The sequence below is a fragment of the Parambassis ranga genome, chromosome 2 (assembly GCF_900634625.1).
Source record: "Parambassis ranga chromosome 2, fParRan2.1, whole genome shotgun sequence".
NCBI lineage: Eukaryota > Metazoa > Chordata > Actinopteri > Ambassidae > Parambassis > Parambassis ranga.
The window spans coordinates 8255674-8281288 of record NC_041023.1 but is presented as its reverse complement, the minus strand read 5'-3'; the positions used below and the strand labels follow the sequence as shown (position 1 = coordinate 8281288).

The 25615-nt window shown below is 44.0% G+C and overlaps 1 protein-coding gene across 6 annotated transcripts in view; it reads right to left on the bottom strand.

Annotated features, from left to right (window-relative positions):
• Positions 1-2655: 2655 nt before the first annotated feature.
• Positions 2656-25615, bottom strand: part of rbms3 (RNA binding motif, single stranded interacting protein) — a 217419-nt gene continuing 194459 nt past the window's right edge. For 5 of the 6 annotated variants that reach the window (XM_028432383.1, XM_028432392.1, XM_028432400.1 and 2 more), the window contains 5 exons: positions 22910-22960; positions 12052-12162; positions 6125-6214; positions 4776-4900; positions 2656-3815 (listed from right to left, as the gene is read on the bottom strand). In XM_028432383.1, coding sequence (XP_028288184.1) covers positions 3812-3815; positions 4776-4900; positions 6125-6214; positions 12052-12162; positions 22910-22960 — 381 coding nt within the window. In that variant the 3' untranslated portion in view covers positions 2656-3811. The remainder of the gene's footprint in view (positions 3816-4775; positions 4901-6124; positions 6215-12051; positions 12163-22909; positions 22961-25615) is intronic. The other variant, XM_028432420.1, reaches the window with a different exon arrangement.

Here is a 25615-nt window from a genome sequence, read left to right as displayed (position 1 = left end):
GAACAGTCACTGAGAGACAGGCTGAATGACACAGGTGGCCTCTGACCTGCGCTGACGGATGGAAGACGAGTATCTGCAGCAGGAGAAAATAAAATGGAACGTATGGCTCCGGCCACATGGTTCACTTCAGGAACCAGCGGGGCCTGTTTCTTCTGTGTATCGTCAAGGGGACAGCTGGCCCGGGTAAAACTGGCCAAATGATCGACAGTGGCCTGCTCATCACACAACACAGTGAGCACAGCTTTATCTTTAGCACCATATTTTGTTTCCTTAGCACAACCTCCTCCATGTGCTTTGTTTTATCACGCAGACCATTTGGAATCATTTGGAAGCTTTGTTAAAAGGCACTCGATGTACAATCTGATTGTTCCTTACAGACATCACTATGCATGATGGCATGGTTTGTTTGTCTGTAATGTGCGCACCATCAAGTAGCTCTGGATTTGAACGAGTCACATGAACTTGCAAGAGCTCAATTGCAATTGTCACCAAACAAAAAGCTCCCTCTCTGTCGGGAAGAAAGGGGTCTTTTGAGGGACACTGGAGTGGATCCTATTGCCCTGGAGGGAGACAAATTGGGCCCGTCAAGCCTCATTGCGAGAGTGACTGAAATTGGTTTGTGGTTCTGCTTCTGCACCATCCAATAAAGAGAAGAAACCTCAGAGAGAGAGAGGGGAGAGGGAGAGAATGACAGCGAGGGAAAATGAGAGCAAAGCAGCCTGGGCTTGGTGGTGGCACATTAATGGTGCCAGTGGAGCGGTGGTCTTTAAGTGCTGGAGCACCACAGTTAGGGCAGAGTGGGAGGGCATGGGTGAACAGAGGAGACACACATACAGGCTGCTGTAATGCTGGCAGAGATGCCCATTGTCCCACAGGGACAATCCTCCGAGATGAAGTCACTGAAAACCTCATGCAGCTCAGGAGACTCAAAGACCGCACTGGCTTCAGATGAGACAGGGCTGTTTGTGCAACAAATGAGGACAACCAGGGATGTAACCGACACTGGGAGGAGGAAGCCACCATCAACATCTTGTTACAGCTGCTGAGGAGTCTAGTTAGTTCCCACAGGTGGGCTGACCTGTGGGCAAATGATCAGAGGGACATTCAAGAGAATCCGTCCCGGCTCCTAAACACACTCCCACGCCTTGTTAGTGTCACAGTGATGGGAGGTGGCGTAGAAAGCAAAGTGGTCTGGTTTCCTCTCAGTGAGTGAAAGAGTCAGAGTATTTTAAAGGAATAGTGCAACATTTCCCCACAGCAACCTTCCTGTTGGCCTGCCAGTGTGCCAGTGACATTTTGTCATATTGTTGCTGCGCCTGGCCGCCCCAACACCACATCAGGATGTGTAGCTAAGTGGCTGTAAGGCCTGTTCACACAGAGATTGCATTTTAATGCCACTAGATTTCACACTAGAAAACATTACAAATCCAGCCTCCGAAACATGTCATATTTTCTGAGCATTTACTCTGAAAGTGTTCTTTTTCCTGTTGTTACTCTGGGCTGGCAGATATTTTTAGGGATTAATGACTGCTGGTAGGTGAATTTTTTCGATAGCATCGAGCCAAGCTAGCTCCTTTCTGCTGGTTCCAGTCTGCAGTGTGTGCTAAGCTATGCTAACCAGCTGCTGGTGTAGCTTTTCATTTTTTTCCCCATTCAACAAGATATCAACAGATTAAGAAACTCTATTGGACTCTAAAATAAATATTTTCAATATGCTTTGGCTGCCAGACACATCAGCTCAGTGCCATGAAGTTTATGCAATCATTGCTAACGAGTTCATTTTGCACATTTTTGTGACTAACTTACCTGATGTGTGCAGCAAACATGACTCGCCTGGTGTTCTGAGCACGTGTTACCAACGTGACCTCTGTGGAGACGACTGAAGGTCAAACAGCAGCAGGGAGGTTCCCACAGAAGCTTAGTATGGTTGAATCAAAAAAGATAAAGAGACAGACAGAAATCACTGAGGCTGGAAGCAAAGCATGAACAACCACGGAGCGGAGCAAGCAACATTCCCAAGTCTGTTTCCTAAAGTTTTCCCTGCAGGATCTCAGAGAGACGTGGAATGCACCCACGGCAACAGAAAATAAAGACAAAGAGAGGAGGTGGAGGTAAGGGACTGTCACCGGCCGCGTCACACATTTAAATACTGTCTGATGTGTGTGTGTGTGTGTGTGTGAGGCTAAAAGTGTATGTGTGTTTAGATATGTGTGTGTGCATCTGTGTGTGTGTGTATGAGTGTGTGACAGCTTGGACAACCGGTGGGGAAAAAAAAATCGAACCTGGTGAAAAAGAACACGTTGCAAAGGATAGAAAGGACTGGTCCGGCCATCAAATAAAAAAAAAAAAGACAACAACAGCAACAACAACATCAACAATATGAACATTAACATCAACATCAACAACAACATCAACAACAACAAAATCAAACTGAAAAATGAAAAGGAAAAAAACAAAACAAAACTCTGGTTCAGAGTGTCTCTTCATCTTTGGTATAAAAATGGCCATCCACGGGCTGCATTTGATCCACAACTAGGAAAGACTACAGAAATTGTCAACAATTTCTTCTATTGCTTTTGCACTGATTGGTTTAAACCATAAGCTCCTACTGAATCTACTGTTTTTTTTTATTTTACTGCCAGAATGTTTCTGTAGTTTTTTTTTTGACAGTTTTAAATTTTTTTTTTCTTTTTGCAGTGTGACAAGCAAAGCGGGCTAAAAACATCTTAAAGCTCATAAAAAAGGTAAAATGTGGCAGATAAAAAGCACTAATGTCATCGACAGCAACTTTGCCATGTAAAATAATAATGATAATAAAAAAACAAGTTCAGCATTTGCAACAGACTGCATCCACAATGCAGCATGTTTTCTTATGTTTTCTGTTTTTTTTCCTCATTGTGAAAAATCTCTTCAAAGCTTCTTCTCCCCCCCTCAAGTCTTTTTTTCCCCCAACAGACATTTAGTTTTCTTCTGACACTTAGTTACCTCTGACATAATAATTATCAAAGTTTTCTTCTAATGAAGAAAAGAAAAAAGCTCTTCTCTATTAAATCTGTACAGCTTATGTGATAGATTCTTTTTTTTTCCTCTTTAGAACTCATCCAGTGTCTTGTACCCTCTGCGTGGTCCAAGACTCTGATTTTGTTTGCTTTTTTTTTTCTTTTTTTTTCACCCCGACCAGACGTCAGACTTCAACTCTGTAAAAAGTTTCTGGCGCCCTTCAAATTAAGGCCATGAAGATTCAAGAAAGAAAACAACACTTTGTTTGTTGAATATATCTAGAAAACTAAGATTTAACACTAGAACATAAAAAAAGACTGAAAAGAAACTGTAGCTTAATATCTGAGGAAGACAATCTCTGTGTGTATCTCAAACTTGACTCCCCCTTTTTCTAATTATAAAATAAACTTCATCACCTACCTGCGCATTCAATCTTTTTTTTATCATTTTATCATTTTTTTTCTTTTTTTTTTTTTTAAATTCATTTAGAATTTTCTTTGAGAAACTTTTCAAGCTTCAGCTCAGCCCTTCAGGCAGGTTCCCAGACTAAACAATTTCACTTCTTTGCACTGTGCCCAGTAATTTCCCCCACATTCCCCCTTTCCTCAGCACTCCTTGCCTCTTCTCCCTCCTTGATTTTTTTTTCTTTTTTTTCTCGTAGGCCAGGTAGGAAATGAAAAAAGTGTCTCTTTTTTGGTGCCTGGGCAATCTGGAAGCAATCTCTTTTCTTTTCTCTTTTCCTCACATTCACAGTGCAGCCACCTTCTGTCTCAAGGCAACGCTGTCACAGGAACATTCGCTCAGGCCGTTGCTATCTGATGAAAGAGGAGAAAACACACAGAGGAGGAGGGGAGGGTTGTAATCAAAGCGCAATTTTTACAAACACAGAGAAGCAACAGAGCTGACAGCTGACAGCTCAGTCAGATGTGTGAAGCAAAGTGACGCACATTAAAGAGTTTGATCAGGTCAGAAAGTTAAACAAAAAAATAAATTAATAAAAAGCTGACGAGTGAATGACAGCAGCAGCCAGGAGTCATTTTAATCACTTCCTGTTCCTTTGTGTTGCCTTTGTTTTCCCACAAAAACTAAACTGTGGTTATGATTTTCCATCAGCTTAGATCATGCATGCATATGACGTTACATATAATCATACCCATAAATACAGGCCTAGTATGAATGTGTTGCTTCTGTTCATCAGTCAAAATGTGCACATTTTTAACTATTGTCACATCGCACATGGATGCACGGTCAGCATCACACATACAAAGCTGAAGGTATCACATGCTCATCAGTGTTCAGAGGCATTGCGATGCTGACCATGCATCCAATATGTAACACTGGAACTTCGTCCTTTCACCAGGTTTCTGAAACCAGACAAGATGTTTCCAAGTGAAACACATAATAAGAACACGCCAACGATCTGATCCTAGCCATCTTATATACATTCAGGGCCGGCCCAAGGCATATGCGAAATATGCGGTTGCTTAGGGCCCCCAAGAGCAACAAAAGTCCATGATATTGATTTAATGATTTTAAAAAATAACATTGATTAATACAATCGAGATGATATTACACATTCAGTAGCATGTATTACACACAGTGCAGCCTATAGGATGATGAAGCATCCAATGCTGAGGTGGTGGTATGAAATTTTGCTTAGGGCCCCATAAAGGCTTGGGCCGGCCCTGTATACATTTATACTTTCAAAGCATCTTTAAAAAGTGCCTGAGAATATAAGGGTTACAGGCTCCGACTCACTTCCCTGTCTGACTTACTTGGACTGGTATGAGTAAGCAGGAACATGGTCGGCAGCACTGTCCACCTGGATCTGTTGCTGCTGGCCAGCCACCTCCTGTGATGAAGGAGCCACTGTCTGGGGTGAGGCGTCTGTCACCACTCCCTGGGGACACACACACAGGAGAGAACGTGTCAGCCGCGAACAGGAACCAGTGTGTGGCTGAAGCTACTAAACCCCTCCTGCTGTCTACTCTGAGTGTACATGTGTGATACTGTCCATCTCAGCAGACCTGTGCAAGTCTTAAGTTACTCTTCCAGATTTCTTTGATTTCTCAATTGTAAGGGTTTTAGGAGTAAATGGTTTAAAGGAATATATTAAGGATTTCAAATAAACTTGTTTCTCTGCAGACAAAACAACCTGTGTGTACTCTGCGTCTCACTGCAGCCTCTTAGCCTCTTTATGTGTCTAACATTACTGATAGCCCCCATCAGCGAGTCATCTCAATCACCTTTAACAAGCTCTCAAGGATACTGCGCCCTGTCCATACATCAGCCCTCCAGACACCGGCTGATACAGTGATATACACCCCGCTGCTGACGCTGCCACTGAGAGGACAATGGTGAGGATTAAATAGGTAAGAGGTGCCGTAGGCTACACTACAACTACATCGTTCTCCTCCATGAGAAAGACTGTAACTTTCTGTGAAGGGGAAGGGGGGAGGAGGAAAAGGAGGAGGAGCAACTAATGGGTCTGTCAGGGAAAACTGTCATTGTCCGTAGCCGGTGGGCTAACCAGGGCTCTGCAGCTGATGGATGTGTGTGTTCCAGCTACGTACTAGCCCGAAGAGCCCGGCAGAGGAGGTAAAAGAGAGAGAGACAGCACCGCCGGCACTGTGTCTCACTTCAGCTCCTGTCATCTGATACACGACTGATAGTCCATCTGAATACGACCGCACTGTCAGCCGCCAGACAGCTGGCCTGCTCTCCTCACCGGCCGGGCTGCCTGCCTGCCTGCCTGCCTGCCCACACACTCACTCCATGTTCATCATTTCTAAGGCAGGACTGTCTGAACCTGCCAGAAGCTCAGACAGCCGCCGAGGAAGTGAGAAAAGTCTGTACTTCAAATGTCTTTCCCCATAAATGCTATAAAACTTCTGACTCATCCTGCTTTGCTTGCAGTTTTGATCCTCGTTATTTGCCATTGCTGTGAGACCATTTGTTTGGAAAAGAATGAGAGCCATTTAAAGTATGCTTCAAATGTAATCTGCCTATTAATGCAGTGAGCAGGTTTAGAAATAGTGAAGAAAGGAAGGGGCTGGTGGCTGTTAGCAGTAATGATGTCCTCCTCTGGGTAAACATTGACAGAGTTTAGAAGTGAGGGTCTTACTTCAACAGGGACGGCTGTTGGAGGCACAGGAGTGTACTGGGGAATGTAGGTCCCTTGCATAGGCGCCGCGGCGGCTGCAGCAGTCATGTACTGAAACACAAACAAAAGACACACATGTATCAAAATCCGTGCACACACATTTACACAATGGCAAATCTAAGATCAGAATGTTCAGATATCAAGCACTGATATCAGAATTCTGCAGAAGGCTCATTCTGTTACTGCTCCCACACTGGGAATAGGAGAGTGCAGTGCCCTCTACGTCCTTTGGAGGGCGCTAAAAGAATGTGTGTACACGCTCAGAGGAGCAGAGCAGATCTGAAAAGAGAGTGTAAGTGAGGCCGAGAAGGAGGAGATGAAGAAGAAGGAGAAGGAGGAGAAGGAGAAGAAGAAGAAGGAGGAGGAGAAGGAGAAGGAGAAGGAGGAGGAGAAGGAGAAGAAGAAGGAGGAGAAGGACAAGGAGAAGAAGAAGAAGGAGGAGAAGGAGAAGAAGAAGAAGGAGGAGGAGAAGGAGAAGGAGAAGGAGGAGGAGGAGATGTCTTGCTGGCTCACTGAGACTTCACAGGGAGGCAAATGCACCGGGCCACAGCCAAGGACATAAAAAATACAGCTAAAGAACAGAAGGAGAGTGTAAGAGTGTGAGAGAGGGGGAAGAACGAGCAGGAGGTCTGTTGCCCGTGGCCTATATTTCTTTAGTCATGCCTGCCCTGGCTTTTAACAGTGCTAGCTTGCTTCACAATGGCCATTTTACAGACGTGACACAGGTTTGGTTACATGACAGCCACGGGGCTTTTACATGCAATATGGATGAGGACACGGCACTTTGTGGGAAGCTTATTTCTGCAACTTGCCATGAATTCTTTGTGTGCTTGTGTGCTTGTGTGTGTGTGTGGACCCCAGTGAGAGACTGATTTATCAGTGTGTGTGTGTGTGTGTGTGCTCGATTTTAATTAGCACATGCCTGTGCATAAATGATGACTTATCACTGTTTCCATGTCCAGCTGTGCATGTATGGGCTCTCCCGTGTATAACTGTGTGTGGGATACGCGTGTGTGTGTGTGTGTGACAAAGACAGACAAAGACAAAGAGGCTTGGAACGATAACGCTGCAGTACAGCTCCAACGGATGTGATCCCAGATAAAAGCCACCAGGCTGCCTCTCCGCCTCTCCTAGTCTTCCTGATGCTTTTCCGGACCAAAGAAAAGGGGAAGTACAATCCTTTTCTTTCTTTTTATTTTTTTCCTCTACCTCTCAGTCCTCCTGCCAGTGCTAAAAAGCGTGCATGTAGGAGGCAGTAATGGAGGGGCTGCGCCGGGCTGCGAAGCCTTTCTTGGCCACGGGCCCGGCGGTGCTGGTGAAGTGTCATTACCGGCAGCGTTGCTAATGGATCGGGTACGGCTCCACCGCTCACCGCTAATGAGAGCAGCTAAAGGCCATGGACATGGGTGATTAACTCCCCCACCATTGCTACACATGGCCAGGAGGATGCCCTGGGATGGATGTTGGTGTGCGTTCGCATGTGAGTGCCACGTTGTATGTGATTTTAAGATTATCACGCACTCAGGGCTGTCACACTTCGGACGGTATATCCAGACCTCCTGACACATTACCACATTACCTCTCTGTGTCATCTCTTCTTCCCTCTCACCTTCCTGTCACTCTCTCTCCCACCCACTCCCTCTCTTTCAACCTGCTATCGTCTAAAAGGGCCTATCAGATTGTTGAAGTGACCTTCTCCCTGGTGAATCGAAAGCATGCATACCAATTTTCTTCAGGACTTTAGGTCTTCGCCTCTCCTCCCCATTAACTTATTCTGCCAGCTCACCTGTGAGGGCTGCATGAAAGCAAATGAAGGGAAGTAGGAGATAATTAGCTGTATCAAAATCTCCCTGTCACAGGGAGAATGTCCATTTGAAATGTTATATTTCTCTGCAGGACTGCAAAAGGAATTCAAATTAGATTTAACAAGAAAATGTAATAAGATAAGGTTTTTTTTCCGTCTTCCACAACTATTAGTTAACCTATTTAATGTGGCAGGTTGAGCACGGCACATTTCTGCAGTCGCTGCTGTGGCAATTCAGGGAGATGTCAAGCCCTGCGACAGTGAATAGGGTTGCTATGGTGATAAAGATGATTTTTGTCCAATTTCAACTCTTTTAATACTTCTCTGTCCATAGTCAGGGGACAGGTTTGGGTAATATAAAGCATCCTTAATTGGCCATAAATGGTGTTTCACTCCTGCACTCTCACACACATTTATGCACATGCACACACACACACACCTGTGCCTGAAGCAGATGGCATGTGCGTATGTTTGATGAACGGGAGGCCTGAATAGCTCCTTAACGAGGCTGGTGTGAGTAGACTCCTTAAGTCTCCTTTCCACCATCACTCTCCATGACACACACACACACACACCTATAACTACAGTATAAATTCAGACCGCAATGCAGCAATGCCAGCATGAAAATCTATAGACAGAACTACTCTGGTACTACAACTATTTGGGCCTCTGCACCACAATGATGCATAAGACAATTTATGTGTGGTGGGTATGATGATGAAGAGTCAGTTAAGGTTCAGTTTTATAAGAATTTCTCCATAAATAATAGCTTTGGCATGAGTGGGATGTGGCACAGCATCTAAATGTCCAAATAAATCACCGGCCCGTCACTCAGTCTCCACGTCTATCTATCCTCTCTGTTGTATCATCTGCAAGGTGAAGGATAACAGTTGGTCAAGGCAAGAGCATCCAGCCACTCAGAGTGGGTTATTAATGGCAGTGCAGCGTGTGGGATGGGCCCTGATGACTATTGATCTTAGCTGTGGGGCTCCAACACGATGGGAACTGTTGGAGCTGCACACCAGTGGCTGTGAATCACAGCGCTGTACCACTCTGCTATGAAAAGCTCTTCATATCTTCGTCCCCTGGCTTTGTTAAGACCCTGCCTGCAGAGATTTACACCGGCAAAGTCACAAGTCACATATTTAAACACAACAGGTTTTTACTTCACTAATTTTACTACTTCCATCACTGTATTAAAGTCCCCGTAACATCAGATTTGGTGTGTTTTATAGGACAAATCCTGGACTGCAAAAAGTAACTTTTTATATTTGTGAGGCTCTTTTTTGTCTTTTTTGAAAACCCAGATTTTAAAGAAAGAGCTGCTTTAAATTTATAATCAAATTCCGAGGAATAAAACTTGTGGCAGTGCTGTATTTTTTGGCTACAAGCCCTTTCAACATAGTCAAAAATGCATTGTAAAATTTAAAAATGCAGGAAAAAGGCTTTTCCCTCTCTTAACAATTACCTTCAAGGTCTTGGAAAGACCAAACTGCTTAGTGGTACTGCGAATCAACCAGGTGTCAACATGTGTTACTGTCTGAACATGGAGAGAGAGTAGAAAGTTTCAGTGCTCAGGCAACTCCCCCTCAGTGGGTAAAGGTTAAATATAGCCATGGAAATGTAGAGTAACATACGGTGTCTAACTTCCTCATAGAAAACCAAGGGAAGCAGCACAGATAATAGAGGAAAGCACTTCATACAAATCTGTCTTCCAGGGACACAGAAGCTGTCAATCACTGCTGTCACCATGACAACAAAGACCTAGGTTATACATGCCATGACAGGAATAGGATGGAGAACACAGAGGGAAGGTCACCTCTTGTCATGTCAAACACTGTGTCGCTCTCTCTCTCTCACACACACACACAGACGACGACAGGGGTGCAACACACACACAAAATGACAAAGAGAGCATACACACATGCGCAGCAGCTTACAGACACACACAGTGCATGACAGATAGACTCCTGTTAAGTGGCGAGAGCTTGAAGATGGTAAATAAATCAGTAACTGAGCTTTATGCACCAAAGACGGTAAAATAAATCAGCGAGGAGCATGGATGGCATGTTTATGTGTGCCATCCATAAACAGCCAGCCTGAGGTTCTTTAGCATTCTGTAATCAAGTTGTTCAGACACCAAACTGAGCCGACAGTAAGCAGAACACTTTCTGGGTGAAGCAGCTAAATTCCAAAGCAGTGACCATCAGGCGGCACCGGTCCATGCTTCCTCAATATGAGGCTAGGTTTTCCCTGCCACTCCTTTTTAAAGGCCTGACCCCTGCACGCTGATCCGCACTGCAAAATAACACAGCATTCTCGGAAAGCATACGGTCACCGCAGCAGTGTCACAGCTTTTGGGCGGACTGGGAACATTTGGTTCTTTTCTTGGAGTGAAGAAGGAAGCCACAGCCGTACACAAACAGCCGCAGCGAGCCAAGGAACGGCCAAGAGTATTCTGAGGTGTGGCTTCTCCTTCCGTGGCCAGAACGAGTCATGATAACTTGTTGACTCTGGACACAGTGCTCACTGCAGGTGCTGTTCTGTGGCAAAGGGCTGAATCACGTGGCCAGCAAGGGGCAATCAAAACAACCTCGCCACATGTGTGTACACTCGAGGAATGTGCTTGAAGAGTATGTAGTGTCAGGTCCAGTTTGCTACATGGATAGTTACAGATCCCGGTTCCTAACAGGCTTTCCCAATCAAGCATTATGAAAAGGCTTTCACATCTGGCATTAGAATCAGCTTCACAGGAAACCTATCTCAATTCCCATAGACGATCAAGTGTGGCATGCCGTGTGTGCAGCTCAGTCACAGAGAAGTTATGCTACATAGCACATTGCCTCGGGATAGCTAAGCAGCAAAAAGGGGGAGAGGTGGAGAGTAAACCAGAAATAAAAAAAGGAGAGAGAGTGCCTTAACCCACTTTCTACGATAATACAACCCATCAAACATCAGAAGCCATCATCGTAGATTAGCCTGTCTCTAATCCTGGCTGTTAGCGCAGCTGGGGCAGATTAGGGAGGGGGCATTCCTGACAGAGCCAACATGGCGTCACAGTCGCTGACAGCTCACCTGGAAACACATGGGTAACTGTACAATACAGCCCTGTTTCAATCATACACACACAAACACACACAGAGAGATCAAACACAGTGCCGGAGCAAAGCTGTCTGCTTGCCTGCCCCCGGGCAGCAGGGTTAGGGCAGGAAGTCAGGCTTCAGAACTGTGTGACACCTCTAAGTCGACTTGATCCTGAAACAGGAGAGGAGGGGGGGCGGGGGTCATGGTTTAGGGGGCAGTGACTGTAAGTGAGTGTGTGTGTGTGTGGAAAAGGAAAACTGATGGAGTGATAGATGTGATGTGAGATTTAGAGAGAGCGAGGGAGACAGAAAGTGTGAGAAAAGAAAGGGAAATTAGAGGGTGAACGTGAGGAAGGTAGAGAACAGAGAGCCCTGTCACACTGTTCAGCTTCGCAGGAAATCTGTTTAATGTGGAAGATCAGGGAGGAAATATGCTCTCTCTGTATCTGGTGGTGAATGCATGCAGTGTAAAACAAATGATACGGCAGCTCCATGGCTGAGCACATGTGGCGACAGCATAAGATGGTTTGGCTTCTTTGAAAGGAAATGTAAAATCCATCTCTTACTCAGTGTGTGCTTTTGTTTCTGAAGTAAATGAACAATGTTCCCATGGATAAAAAAAACTCCAGCAGGGCCATCCTGACCTTTAACAATAGTGCAATGGACACCTGCCATCTTCTGACTCAACACTTAATTTTTCAGCTCTTAAAAGCAGATGTGGACCGTTAAGATAAGCAACACACTGCAGCACATTTGTACTTGAACTTTTTCTTGTATGTCTTTTTAATTCTGATTTTCTGACCTGTAGTTTTCAACCTGCAGCTGCAGCTCATCTGCTGTGTGTGTATTATCAGTGCATTATCTTCATGATGGTCACACAGCAACCACTGAAGTCACCCCAGATGAGTGCATCAACGTTCTGAAGTCCTCTCATGACAGTTACGGCAGCTTGATGGGCCTGTGTGAGGCTGTTCGTGTGTGTGATTCATTGGAGTACTCACACTTCCTGTAGTGCCCAGGGACAGATGGTTCATCTGCTGGGTGAGAGGGCCCATCATGCTGGCAGGCTGCATGGACATAGTGTGGTCCATGGCTGGCGTGATCACTGCACCCTAGGGGGAGAGAAGAGGTAACAGGTAAGCACAAGGTGAGATGTAATAGAAGAATTGTGAAGACTTTCTAAAAATTAAGACTTAATATGCTGAAAATAAAAGAAACAAAATGTGATTTTGCAACTGAGAGGTGGCTTATAAGAGGGAAATAATGATTTGTGAGAGAAAGTGCAGCAAAGGAGGACAGAAAGAAGGAAAGATTGATGGAAACTCAATAAAACCAGAGGAAGAGAGAAGGGTGGGGCCCAGGCAGGGGCGACATGAGGACAGCACAGCCAGAGAAGAAGAAGAAGAAGAAGAAGAAGGGAAGAGGCACACTGTCAATAAACAGCAACATAACACATTTTCAAGATCAATACACACTACTGTCACTGGTCCATCAAAATCATCAATATCTGCTGCTGATGTATCAACAGCGTGGGTGTGTATGGTTACAGAGAGGAAGATGCCTCCTCTCTCTGTCCCTGCCTCTCACTCACTCTTCCCCCCCCTGGTACAATGCACAGTGTGTTTTCCCTAACGGGGCAGATGACAACACTAGAAGCTTCTTTTTCACGGTGCAGTGAAACATGAGGGAAAGTGATGAAACCATTGTTGCTCTTTCATCCCTTGTCATGATAGCTCCGTTTCCCCGGCAGTGAAGCCCTGGGAGGAACAAAACCTCCCCCCCTTTTCCCTTTCTTTAGCTTGCCTCTCCTTTCACTTTGTGTGTTAGTGCCTCTGTTGTAAGCGTGTTTGCGGGTAGGCCTGCAACACACTGACTGTCACGAGTGCAAACGAGACTGACAGTATGCATTTGTGTGTGCGTGCAGCTCTATTTAGTGTATGTGCGCCCCATCGGTGACTCTGTGTGGGCCTATTGGAGAACAAACTGTGCAGACACTGCCTGTCAGAATCGCTCTGCTTGTCGACTCCCTGCATTCACAACACAGCCAGCTAACTCTCTCCTTTCCTTACCTCCCTCTCCCTCCTCCTCACCCTCCTCTCCGATCTAAGTCTTTGCTATATCGCGAGTTACCAACCCATGAGTTACAAATCAATTTGACAACACATATACTAAAAATACAATTAAATATGAAACTCAATGCACATCTCCCAACAAAAAAGAAAACAAGTGTGCCTCTGTCAGCTTAATTGAACTGGCAGGCTAAGCAAAAGAATAATAATTAATGTTCCCAGAGCCTGAAACTAAATCAAAATGCAAAGAAAGCTGCACACGCTACACTACAGACACACTATTTCTGTTTTAATTGCGCTGCTATCACTCAGTGATGTGGGGATTCCTCCTATCGGTGAGGACTGACAGTCAAATTAGCGACAAAGACATTATTATATATAAATGCATTCTAATAATAATCGTTGCATAGATTTAGAAAACTTACCACTCACTATAGCCGTCATATACTCATCTACATGCTTTTCCTTTGCAATGTATAAACTAGCTTGTAATGTTCAAACACAGGCTGCAAGAGACGAATAAAGAAACGGAGAAGGGGACAGAGAGACAGTTTGAGGACAGGACGGAGATGATTAGGGAAAGAGCTGATGGAGGTCATGGAGAAGGCAGAGACGAGACAGCGGGAGGGAAGAGAAGGAGAGAGAATTAGAGGGAAAGGGTGAGTAAAGTGAGAGAAGACAAAAAAGAAAGAGAAGGTAAGGAAAGAGAGGAGCGAGAGGGAAGCAGCAGGAGCTGTGGGCTACCTGTTACTGATTCAGCCTCTGACAATGCCTTTATAATGGGAAAAGGAGAGCAACGGAAAGGCTTAATTCACAGACGTGTCAGGGAGAGTTAAGCCGATTTGTGATTTCGATTTTCTGTGTTTGTGAGACTGAGTGTCTGTGAGAGAGGGGCTTTTAGTGTGTGTGTGTGTGTGTGTTCCACTGTCTGTCTGGTTGTGTGTCCGTCCATTGACGACTGGAGAAGAAAGAAAATGAGAAAGAGATTGACACAAATAGACAATATATGTTTTTGATTTGTCCTCTGTGTGTAAGGGAAAGAGAAAGATAAATGGATGCTGCAAACAGATCTTTTACAAATGTATGAGCCCATGTTTACACAAGCCCTCAATGCATGCATATGTTAAGGTGTGTGTGTGTGTGTGTGTGTGTGTGTGTATGTGTGTGTGTGTGTGTGTGTGTATAAAACCCATCCTGCTTAAGATGGTATTGATCCTCCTCTAGACAGGAGATGAGATGATATCAGCTCCCTGGTTGTAAAATACATTGATATACACTCAACGAGAAGAAACAATGTACAGTAAATAAGAAATCTAGTAAAAAAAAAAAAAAAAAATCTAACGACCGGCAGTGTTTTTTAATGGCCGCTCATTACAAGTGGCAATGCTCCGACTGATGAAACGCTGATGTGTATCAGGTGATATTCATTACCTGGTCTTTACCTTAGCTAATCAGTAATCACAGTCATAAAATAGCTCGAGCGAAAACATAAATGTCACACAAACAGTGACCGTTTTTACTGCCTGATCCATTATGGCTGAAGGATCTCCTACACATAGCAGGCTCTCAAGATAATTTACATTCTGACCCAGACCTACACAGGATCAGGATGCAACTGAGCAGCATGCAGCATGCATGAGTCAAATGAAAATGAATGTGTTTAAAATCTTGGCAGATTTTAAACTCCAGAATGTCTTGTAAACACACAGGGGACAAATATTTCTTATAACAGGTTGTAAATATAAGGTCTCTGACTCACTTTTGGAGCCACCCTCAAGTGGCCACACAAGGAACTGCAATTTTTACACTTCCATGCTGTACTGATTTTTTTAGCTACAGATGTTGTTGCATAGCAAGCTCACCCTACTACAACCTTCACCACTCATATCGGAAGACTTTATGTGCATTTATATACAGTCCATGACCATCAAAAGGCACGTAAACACCAGTTATTTTTGAATATTTGACCACTACTGTTGCTTTTTGGTGTGTCTTACACTGAGGTATATTGTTTTAAGGTGAAACATTTTTTTATAAAGCTTTAAAAATGAGTTGTGGTTCTAACAGTAAGGACCTCAGTATAAATATCAGTATTGTCATATCTGACTGCGACGATCAGAATCAGCACTAAACACCCAATCACAGCCCTCCCACAGCTCGCCATTTTGCTACCTCTGTCACTGCCGCAGGTTATGGTATCCAATATTATTGCCTGTCTACACTGTTGCTTCAAATTGGTGTTGATATATCACTACCTTCAGGCGACGCCTTCACTCTGAAAACAGCTCGAGGCCACAGAGAAGAGTTCACACACAGATCCTCACCTCGCAGGGCCTGATGTTATAATGCTTGCAGGTCTGGTTATAAAAACCGTTCTAGGAAAATGTTAGGTTTGTGCTTCCTATCAGAAGTTAGAAAGGGAAATAAAAGAAATGTTACCAGCTTAAAGAACAAACGTGAGGCGGTGGTTCTCCAATCATCTGGTTTCTCTGCAGGAGCTTTTGTGGTTTAGATGGTGGTAAGTTAATATATTTTATGTCACTGAGTACTTCTCCATCTTCTCACATAGACTAATCCTGTAGTATTTCTTGGTCTGGAAAAGCTGGTTCTACAGAACATCTGCTGATGATTGAGTGGTAACTATATACAGCACAGAATACCAGGAGCCCTAATCTGAAGGCTATACACTGTGGGTAATATAAGTGTTTCCAATGAAACTAGAAAAAAAACAAGGATGAAAGATTGTAACATGAATCCATATAGATTTCCTCCTTCATCTGACTGAGTGTGCTCTCATTTATCCTGTCCTGTTTGTGCTGCATTAACGTTTACAATAGCACGCTTTACAACTTGCCTTCATCTACCTCGACTGTGACCACGATTCCAGATGCCCTCAGGCACCTTTTCTATTTGAGTAATCCCAGAAAAGGAAGCCAGCATCCGGGGTCTTTCACTCTAATCTACAGCATGAATCCCTCCTCGGGGCTAACAGACTACCAGGGTTGCCCAACTATTAGCAACACAGTCTGTCTATACAGGACACAACGTGCCACAGACTGAGCCATGGAAGGTGAACTGCTCATTTTTCCTAACCCAGGCGGCAGACACACAGCAGTGCACGCTGATGAATAGCAATGAATGAAGCCTCACAAGCTGACAGTGATGTGGGTAACGGCTTATCTTGGTCTTTGCAATCACATGGAAATTTGAAATCTCATTTTTTAATGGTTTTTCAAAAATCTTAATTGCAAACATAAAAGAGGCCTACGGGGAAAAGGGGGGAATCGTTACTGTGAAATTGAAGCAGCTAAGGGGCAACGCAACTGTATGTTAACAGATTAATGTGTGGAGCCTGATACTGATGAAGGATTCATCACCCCTGACAATGGGATGTTTATCTACTGTGTATCTATTTTGTCCTCCACAATGAAATGACAATGACAGGCATGACAGGTAATCCTCCTTTCACTTATTGATTCACATGTCTGTCTTTTACATAAATAAATGTGTCTGACCACATTTTAGGTTTAAACAGGTTTAGGTGCTGTAGGCTGAAATTAGCAGTCAGACCTTATAGGACATAATTAATTTCTCTCTTGTACTTTTTTTTTTTTTCTGTGATCGGAATCGAGGACAACAAATTCAAACGGTGGATTAAGGACGCCATCGAAATAAGGAAGCGGGCCAATAGGACAATGAACCGGGACGAGGGAACTTTTACACTGTCCCACACCTGGAACACTGTCTTGAGGAGACCAGACTGCTGTCCCACACCTGGGACACAGCGCTGAGGAAGCCGGACTACAGGTGGCGCTGTTCCCCCACTACCTGGAGTAGTGGGAGAATGGCGCCACAACCTGCATAAGATCAGCTGGCAGACACGTCACGTAACATCATGTGACTTCTGAGGAAGACTGCAGGAAGTAGTCGAAACATGTCAAGTCAAGGTAAAACACAAGAAACACTGGTCTGACTAAAAAGAATTCTATCATAGTTCTCTCTTGTACAGTTGTGTTTTTTAATTGCGTATAATACAATGTAAATAATTTCCTTTTAAGCTCAATCCTAGTTGCCAGCAACCATACAATAGAAATAAACACAATAATGTGGTAGCTAGCTACATGGAATACCATGCTACACCTTAAATCTAAATAATAACAACCCTGAAAAATGGGAAACATGAATGTTTCAACAAGCCTTCAAGGTGAAAACGGAAGACGGTTAGCTTCTAGTATAACCATGCCAGATGTGCTCTGTGATACTGTGGCAGCCTGTGATCCAAACTATCAATTTCATCTGTTTGATGACTGTTTATTACCATGAAATGCTGCCAGTAATGATGTTATCAAGAAAAAGAAACTTGTCCTCACCAAAGAGGACATGGTCTTTGGATGGATGTGTTATGTTTGTTGAGTGCACATATATGTGTGTATGTGTGTGTGTATGAGAGGATCAGGGCGCCAGATGAAGCATGTAACAGTATTTGTCATGTCTTCATGGGAGGTCCATTCCTCTCCACAGTGGGACTGCGCTCGTTTATCAGGCGCTGCGCCTTTTGTAGACACATGGATCATTTCAGGTGCAACAATCTCACCAGAATATTAGCCATAAAAAGATTAGCAACACAATTAAATAATTACCAGTCAGCTAATAATGCTAGCTTTTGTCTCAAAATGTACTTTTGCTACTATAGCAGAATTTGTGGTGGTGTCCAAAGGCTTACAGTGAAAATGCAGCTGCTCATTCTCCCTGTCAGTCCCCCTGTGGCTCTGCAACAATATCTCTCTTATGTGTATGAAACTTTAACCCTGAACAGACGATTTTTTGCTGGCACCGGCACAGTAGCTGCAGTTGTACTCTGAAAGGGCAGCGGAGACAAAAAATGAGAGGGAGATGTATAGAAAGAAGCAAGAATAGAGCGAGGAGAGATAGAGCAGAGAGAGCAACTCAAGGACGACCGTGGCCCTGTCTCAAATTCTGCCTCGCCAGTCAAATCCATGAGACCAACATAATGTTCCCCCTCTGAATCCGCCGAGTGTTTTTAATGTCAAGCTGGGAGATGGGTATCACACAGTGCACTGATTCACCTCTATCCGATGAGGGCGGATAGTTATGGTTCAGTTCTAAGAGGTCCAGCGAGCATCTATTCAAGGACTGTGCCAGGGAGAGCTAGCTGGGGTGCAACAGAGAGGAATTCAATAATTCACCTCCAGAATGTAAGGGCCAGTGCACTCCAGCAAATGCACACTTGAAGCATATACAGTTCAGAGTGAGGGAAAAAAAAAAACGGATGGATAAGTCATGGGGAAAGACAGCAATGCTGTGCATGGCTGGCGCTGCACTTACTCCAGCACTCCTTGGCAGTGTGAAGTGAATTTGAGTCTTGTGTGTGATTGATGATCTGTACGTAAGTGAGATTTACCATTGTATGGTATGTACTTCTGCACTCCAAACCATATGGGTGTTTAGTGTGTGCGTTGCACACATGTATTTGTTGTGTGGAGCTGTTCACTTTTACAAATTCTGCTAAGAGAGTCATGCTGTTCTGACATCTCACGCCTAACAACACATCTGAGAGACAGTATGAGAAGAAGAGGGGGGGAAAAAACATGAGGAGCAGGCTGCAGCCTCACTGGACCGTCCACTGTCACTTCCCATCAAGTTCCACCCTCACTGCATCTTCCTCATTAATTGAGGATAAACAAATTTTCAAAACTGTTCTCTGCTCACCCTCTTTTTCTTGCCGCTAACAAAGTGCCGGCTCCTCTGTGAGATGAAGTCCAGTTTCGTATGGATAGACTTGTCAAACTTAATCTAGTCATATACAAAACAAACACCTTTGCAGAAGCAGTACATGCTGCAATGTTCGCTGTTTACTGTGCAATAAGCCGACTCTCAGTCAAGTTGTTATCAGCAGTTTGATTTACCGCCACTCAATACATCATCTATTATTTTCAACAAATTACGGTTTAACATGCTTTTTAATGGACTTTAACTTTACAAAAGGCACCGGACAGCTAACACAGTACCAGCAGGAGCTAATTAACAAGGCTTTTAAACAGCTCACACAGCTTACATCATTTCACAAACAAGTTAAATTAATCCTGCTGAGAGCTCCTCTACTTAACACTTTGCAGGTCAGTATATCATTTCTTTATCCCAGAGGAAGACTGTTTATCATGACTGTTATCATAGCTGGCATTAATAACGGATGCAAGGGCCGTTCTGCAGCTTCTACTGGAATATCAACACCAATAACAGCCTGTCATGATAAATCTGATATATGGACAAGATATATTTTATGGCCTCCCTCTTTTATCTGTCCCTTTTACACGGTGTAACGGTGTACTACAGGTGCACTTACACCGGACTGCGATCGGTTCACATCTGCACGAGGTGGACACAAACACTGCCTGTGACAACCGGATTGTTTCTAAACACAAGCAGCTGCTTTCAGTTTTACAGGAGCTACAGTGAAACTGACCTGTTTCTGCAAAAAAGAAGACAAATGCTATTTTAAAACACCCATGATAGTCTATATATAATTGATAGGATATGTCTTGTGACCATACTGACACTTTAGAGTGTGATAATAAATAAATGCTGATGACTCATCCCTGTGTTTGGAGATGTACTTTACCCCTGTATCCAATTAAATGCTCTCTCAAGTTTTATATTTAACCTGAGCTGTGCTCATTTTTGCAGCTAATAACTGCTGAAATTAAAAGTTGTTGTAGAACAATAACAAATTAGTCTCATGTTGAGGTCACACAGGAAGAACTACTGAGCTTGAGCAATGGTAAGTTGCAATTTAACCTCTAGTTTAATCACTGTGTTGTTTATCTAATGGGGACTTAGGCATTATGTCTCTGAGGTGACAGCCTTCCTGGATTGCAGGATCATTTGACAGCTACTCTATTCCTTTGCGATGCTTGTCTGACTGGCTACCTGTGACCTCTTCCCCTTCCATGCTCGGCCACCTCCATATTGCCCGGACACCGTGAAGCATCATTACACAATGCTCCATTGGTTTAACATGCAACATGAGGAGGGAGCCGCCAAACTGCCGCACAATCAATTGGTTTTTAATGCTCTGAGTAGCCCCCCAAGCATTAGAAGCTAGGGCTAATTTGCTGTGATTCACTGAGCTTGTGGCAGACTGTGAGTGTGTAAGGGGCGGTCTGTCGTGTATGTAGCTGGTAGTCGATACAAGCGTGGGTCATAAAGGGAGACAGACTGGTAGCTATGATCCACTGACAGCTGTGACAGCTGGGGTTACCATGTAGCAGCCATTTGGTGACAGAGAGAGCCACAGGAACACAATGGGGACGGGGCCGTGGGGACAGACATGGCCACATGGCTACGGCTGGCACGAAGAGATTGACAAGCTGTACGCCACTCTACAATGAGGCTGCTGGTGAGCAGCTAGAGTGCCAACGGCTCTGAGGGGCCTCAAGACATAAGGCTGGAAGATGAATGGCTGTCCGGCACGGCACTGGCTCGTAGGGAATAAGCTGGAAGGACCACGCATATGGAAATATATAACACATGCAGTGCATACAAACATGTATTGCACAAACATGAGCAGCTACACAAACAGTGATGGTGAGGCTGTGTATGTGATGACAGACAAACTAAAACAACACATGACTAAAGAGCCTGAGAAGACGGCAGCAGATGAAGAAACTGGTGCATTAAAACAAACACATGCATCAGTACAGTGTGGATATATGCACACAAACACACACACAGATACAGATGTACCTGAGTGCAAACGCAGATGCTGGAAGCTGACAGCAATGCACATGCTGAGCAGTTACACTATTAGAGGTCTGTGTCACTTTTGTCATTCACCTTGCAGTGACATCTTCACTCACACAACAGGCAGACTCAGCAGCAGCGGAAAAAATAGGTAGCTTGTTAGCAAGCTAGCTCAAATTCAGCGTGAAGCAAGTGTCACCAGGAAAGTACAGATCTGACTGAGAAGGTACAAGAAGGAGGAGGTGGAGGGGTGAGTTAAGACACTCAGAGGAAGTCGCGTGGCTGAAAGGCAAACTGAGCGCCTGCAGAGGGCAGCTGCAGCAGAGCGTGGTGTATATGTGTGTGTGTGTCTTCCAGGCTGGTGGCCTGCTGTGACCAGATTACATGTTCACTGTCCCACGGCGGGAGTGGAAGTGAGTTGGTAGGACTGAGTGGTAAATGGCCACAGTGGGGAGCCACGTGGCTCCTCCACTCCTCCAGTGAGCTGCGGAGTCCAGTGTTTACCAATCGGAGGCAATTACTATTCAACAGCAATGGCTATAATAAAATATGAATGAAAGTTAATCTGTCTTTTATTCTGGGGAAACATGACTAATTAATTTAATATACTGATGACACAGATATGTGCACAACATTTAAAAATATACATCCTGATTATTAATTAGTGAATTTTATATATTATTAATAGACTTTGATGTTGATATTTGGCACCTATAAGTAAATAAAGTGTTTGTTGCATCACTGTTAAACAACCCAAACGCCTTGGGTCATAAATCCTAATTGCACCTACCTGCATATTGATTTGCTCTTTAGTACAGAATAGTGAACTTTGATATAAGAGCATGGTGTAAATTATGCGGCTGTGCGATTCATTAGAGAACTTCAGCAAAAAAAAAAATAACTCTAACGTTTAACCCCCTAGGTGGTAATTTCATTTCCAAAGAGAAAATAACTTATTGAATGAGTAAAATTATAACCGCAGTGCAACATTTCCATGCTCATTACCTACCCTAATGTAATGCACATGAATTAAAATATGCTTTATGATACTACGTCTATACAAAATACTCCATTGCATTCTCTATACCAAAACAGTGAGTCACAGCAGAAGTAAAAGTGCACTTTTGTTCTTTATTTATCATTTTATAGTTGTAAAGAATCAAATTCATTCCCCGGTGACTGAGACTCAGTGTGAATAAACTGAAAGCAATGAAGAACAAAGTGCACTGAATGTGCTTCAGGGGCCACAAAAAGCCTGAAGCAAACACTAAAGCCTCTGGCAGAATGATTTTTAAACCTCTAAGCAACAAAACGAGAACGCTTACGGTGCCGGGATCAATTAAAACGCTCCGACTTAAAACAATTTACTAAACCAGTAATAGCTCTTTGTTTTAATGTTAGGGAGGCCAGCGGTCCCAAACATTACTGTATGACAGGCCAAAGAAAAGACACAAAAAGAATACAAATTCTGCATGATTTTGCCAACATTTAACTACATTGACTCCCTCACTGTTGCAGTCTGTGTTGCTAGCAAGCTAAATTTAATTAATAATAATTTTTTCCCCTGTCTGCTGTCTAGGCTGGTAACCCCGAGCAACCGTCTACAGACTGTCTCATGCTGCGGTCTGGTAAATGATGCTGAATCGCTGCCTGGCACAACCCACACCTATAAACTCCCAGCTGAAAAAAATAAAATAAAACAAAGCGTGTGTGTGTGTGTGTGTGTGTGATTAGAAGAAAAAGAAAATGTGTGGTCGGGAGCGCTGTAAGAGATTTTCATATACAGTGCCATTTTGTTGGTTTAATCTTTGACCTGCAAATGCTTTTTTTCCAGGCAGAATCTATTTTTCTGCCTAAAATATAACATTTTATTCATACTGTAAACTATTTTCAGCATAAAATAAACCATTCCTCTTGAACATTTCAACAACTGTCCTGAAATACAGCCCAGAAAGAAGTTTTAACTAAAGGGTGAGGCCCCAGTGGGGAGTCAAGGGCGGCTCCTGCAGGTGAATGGTAGAGTACTTACTGTAGGTTGCATAACATATTGTTGATGAGGCATCCATGACGTACTCTGGACCTGAGGAGAGACACATTCAATGTAAAACCGTGGTGACAATATATAATAATAATAATGATAAACGCAGTTCAAATATTCACAATATGTTCAAATACGCTTCTCTGGTCTGGAGATTTTAAATGATCGGACTGGTTTTAATGCATCAAAATGGCTGAACTTTACACAGATTAAGCTGTGCCAGAGAATTACTAAGAGAATCTTCAAAGTCTGGAGGCAGCAAATCTCCCTCCTGCCTTCTCATTATTGCCAACAGTATGACTCCTGCACAGAGCCCATAAATTAGGTTCTCTGACTATTATAATAATATCACTGCCCTACCCAGGGCTGCTGCTGCAAGAGAGAGAGAGGTGAAGGGTCCGTGTGAGGAGAAGAAGCAGCAGCAAGAAAATAAAGCGATAGAACAGAGACCAGCTCAGCTGCTAGCACACCAAAACACACACACACACACACAGACGTGCATATTTACAAATGTGGATGAGAACGTTGAAGAAACGGCGAAACAGTGACAGTGAAAATGATCAAGGAACCGGAGGAATGGACGATGAACAAACAGAGCCTTTTAGATGTGCTGGAGAGAGGAATTACGGCAGCTTGTAGCAGACAAACACACAGACTGGCCACTGATCCTGGTAAAATGATCAGATTTAACAAAGGCAAACATGGAATAATCTGCAATAAGAACAATCAATCCTCTGAGCCAAACCAAATGCGTGATTTGGATCCACACCTAAACAAGCCTGATATTCTATAACATGAAGCCAAGTCTGCTTGTTTACACACAGCAATATTTGTTCTCCCCAGCTGAATGGGACAGCAGATAGACACAGAGAAAGCTTATCTTTAATCACTTATCTTTCCTGACTAGGATGCTGTATGAGCATCACGGGATTATCTAATAGCGTAGTCTAGTCAGACCTTAGATTGTTAAACCAGGCGTGTGAGAGAACTCATAACTTGTGTCTACTCAGGGCTGAAACACATCCTCATGGAAGAATGGAAGAATAGGTAGACTGCCAGTCAGATGGTCCAGACTTTTACCCAAGAGACTGGGCCATTCTTTACTCCTATTTTTGCAAATTCTTGTAAACACCCAGCCTGGATTTGGATTTGTCTTAACTGACTTGAGTCTTTAATTTTTCCTAAAATAGAGAGTTGCTCATTCGACATTGATCCTACAGGTGTGAGTGAACGGTAAAATGTGCACGACCCGAGAAGCTCCCTACCTCTGGCTGAACTTCACAACTTTGTGCTAAAATTCAAAACAGCCTGTCAGCCATTAAGCCAAAAAGCTGGTCAGTCAGTCAGTCATTCAGTCTCACGGTCAGCCAGTTGCCCCCCCCCCCCTTCCAATCAGCCATTCGTTAAGCCAAACAGCCAGCCGGTTAGCTAGTTAGTAAGCCAGCCAGCCACATATTTAGTCAGCCAGAGAGCGAGTTTGTAGAGCCAGTGATGTAAAGCAGGCCACGGCTGGCTGGCTGGCAGGCAGGCAGCACTCGCTAAAATCTTGGTAGTGATCTGGCCTGGACTGGCTCCTGTGATGTGGATCATCAAAGCTGTTTTTCCAGGAAACGGAGCTAATCATCATTCAGGCTCACCAGAGCCAGGCTTAAAAGAACACCAGAACACTTCTGCTGTTGGCACGGGTCATTTGAAGATTTGATAAATCAATCCTATCAAAACCGCAGCTTAAAAAATGAGAAACAAACATAAAAGAAGCAATGGCATATACAGTCATTCAGTGCACCTTGAAATTTTCATTACAAAGGCTGAAATACTTTCCATCATAAAAGCAAGTGATATCCTTTTGTCTGGCATGTATGGCTGCCTGACTTGTCTTCTGCCTTTCTTTTCCCATGTCTCTTTGTACTTGAGCAGAAGATGAAGGACTCACCTTCCTGCCGTGACTGGCTGAAGGGCAATATTACAGGAAGCGGCGGCAGAGCTGCCCGATATTGAAACTGTGAGGATTAATATTCCTCAAAAGCCTGGCCATTGTTTTTGATAAATCAATTTGGGAAGCCTTCCGAGAGCGGATTAGAGACGCGCCCTGGCCCACTTTTCCTCCCTCCTCCTCCTCTTTCTCCTCTCTCCCCTGCCCCTCCACCACAGGTACTGGACCAGAGTTTTAATCAAGCGTGAATCAAAGACGGGCACAGCAACCTTCAGCAACACCCCTCCTCTGCCCACCCGCCCGAGCCATCGCCATCACCGCCACCTGAACCATCCTTCCTCCTCTCCCTGGTTGTCTTTCTCTCCATCTGTCTCTTCTACTTTCCCGTCTATCCTTCATCTCCTTTCTCTTGCCCGTGTCCTGCTCTGTCTGTCTGTGCATACAAAGCAGAGGCAATGTTAAACGATAGCGTCTGAGCGAGAGGGCACACAGTGGCACTGCCTCTTGATGTTTAGATTCGGCAAAGGGTGTTGCGTGAAATGTGCAGTGACGGAAAGTGGTTAACGCTCCTGACATATCACAGAGCCAATTTTATACGTTCCTGTTCTGTTCTGATGCATTAATCCACAGATCACAGCCGTGGGAAATGTGGAAATTCACTCCAGGAAGAGGTAGGCAATATGTGAAAGTTAGTGGAGAGGAGAAGAAAAATGGAAGACTACAAAGGAGGAGAGGAAACTGTGAGGGAGGAGACTGTTAGTTTT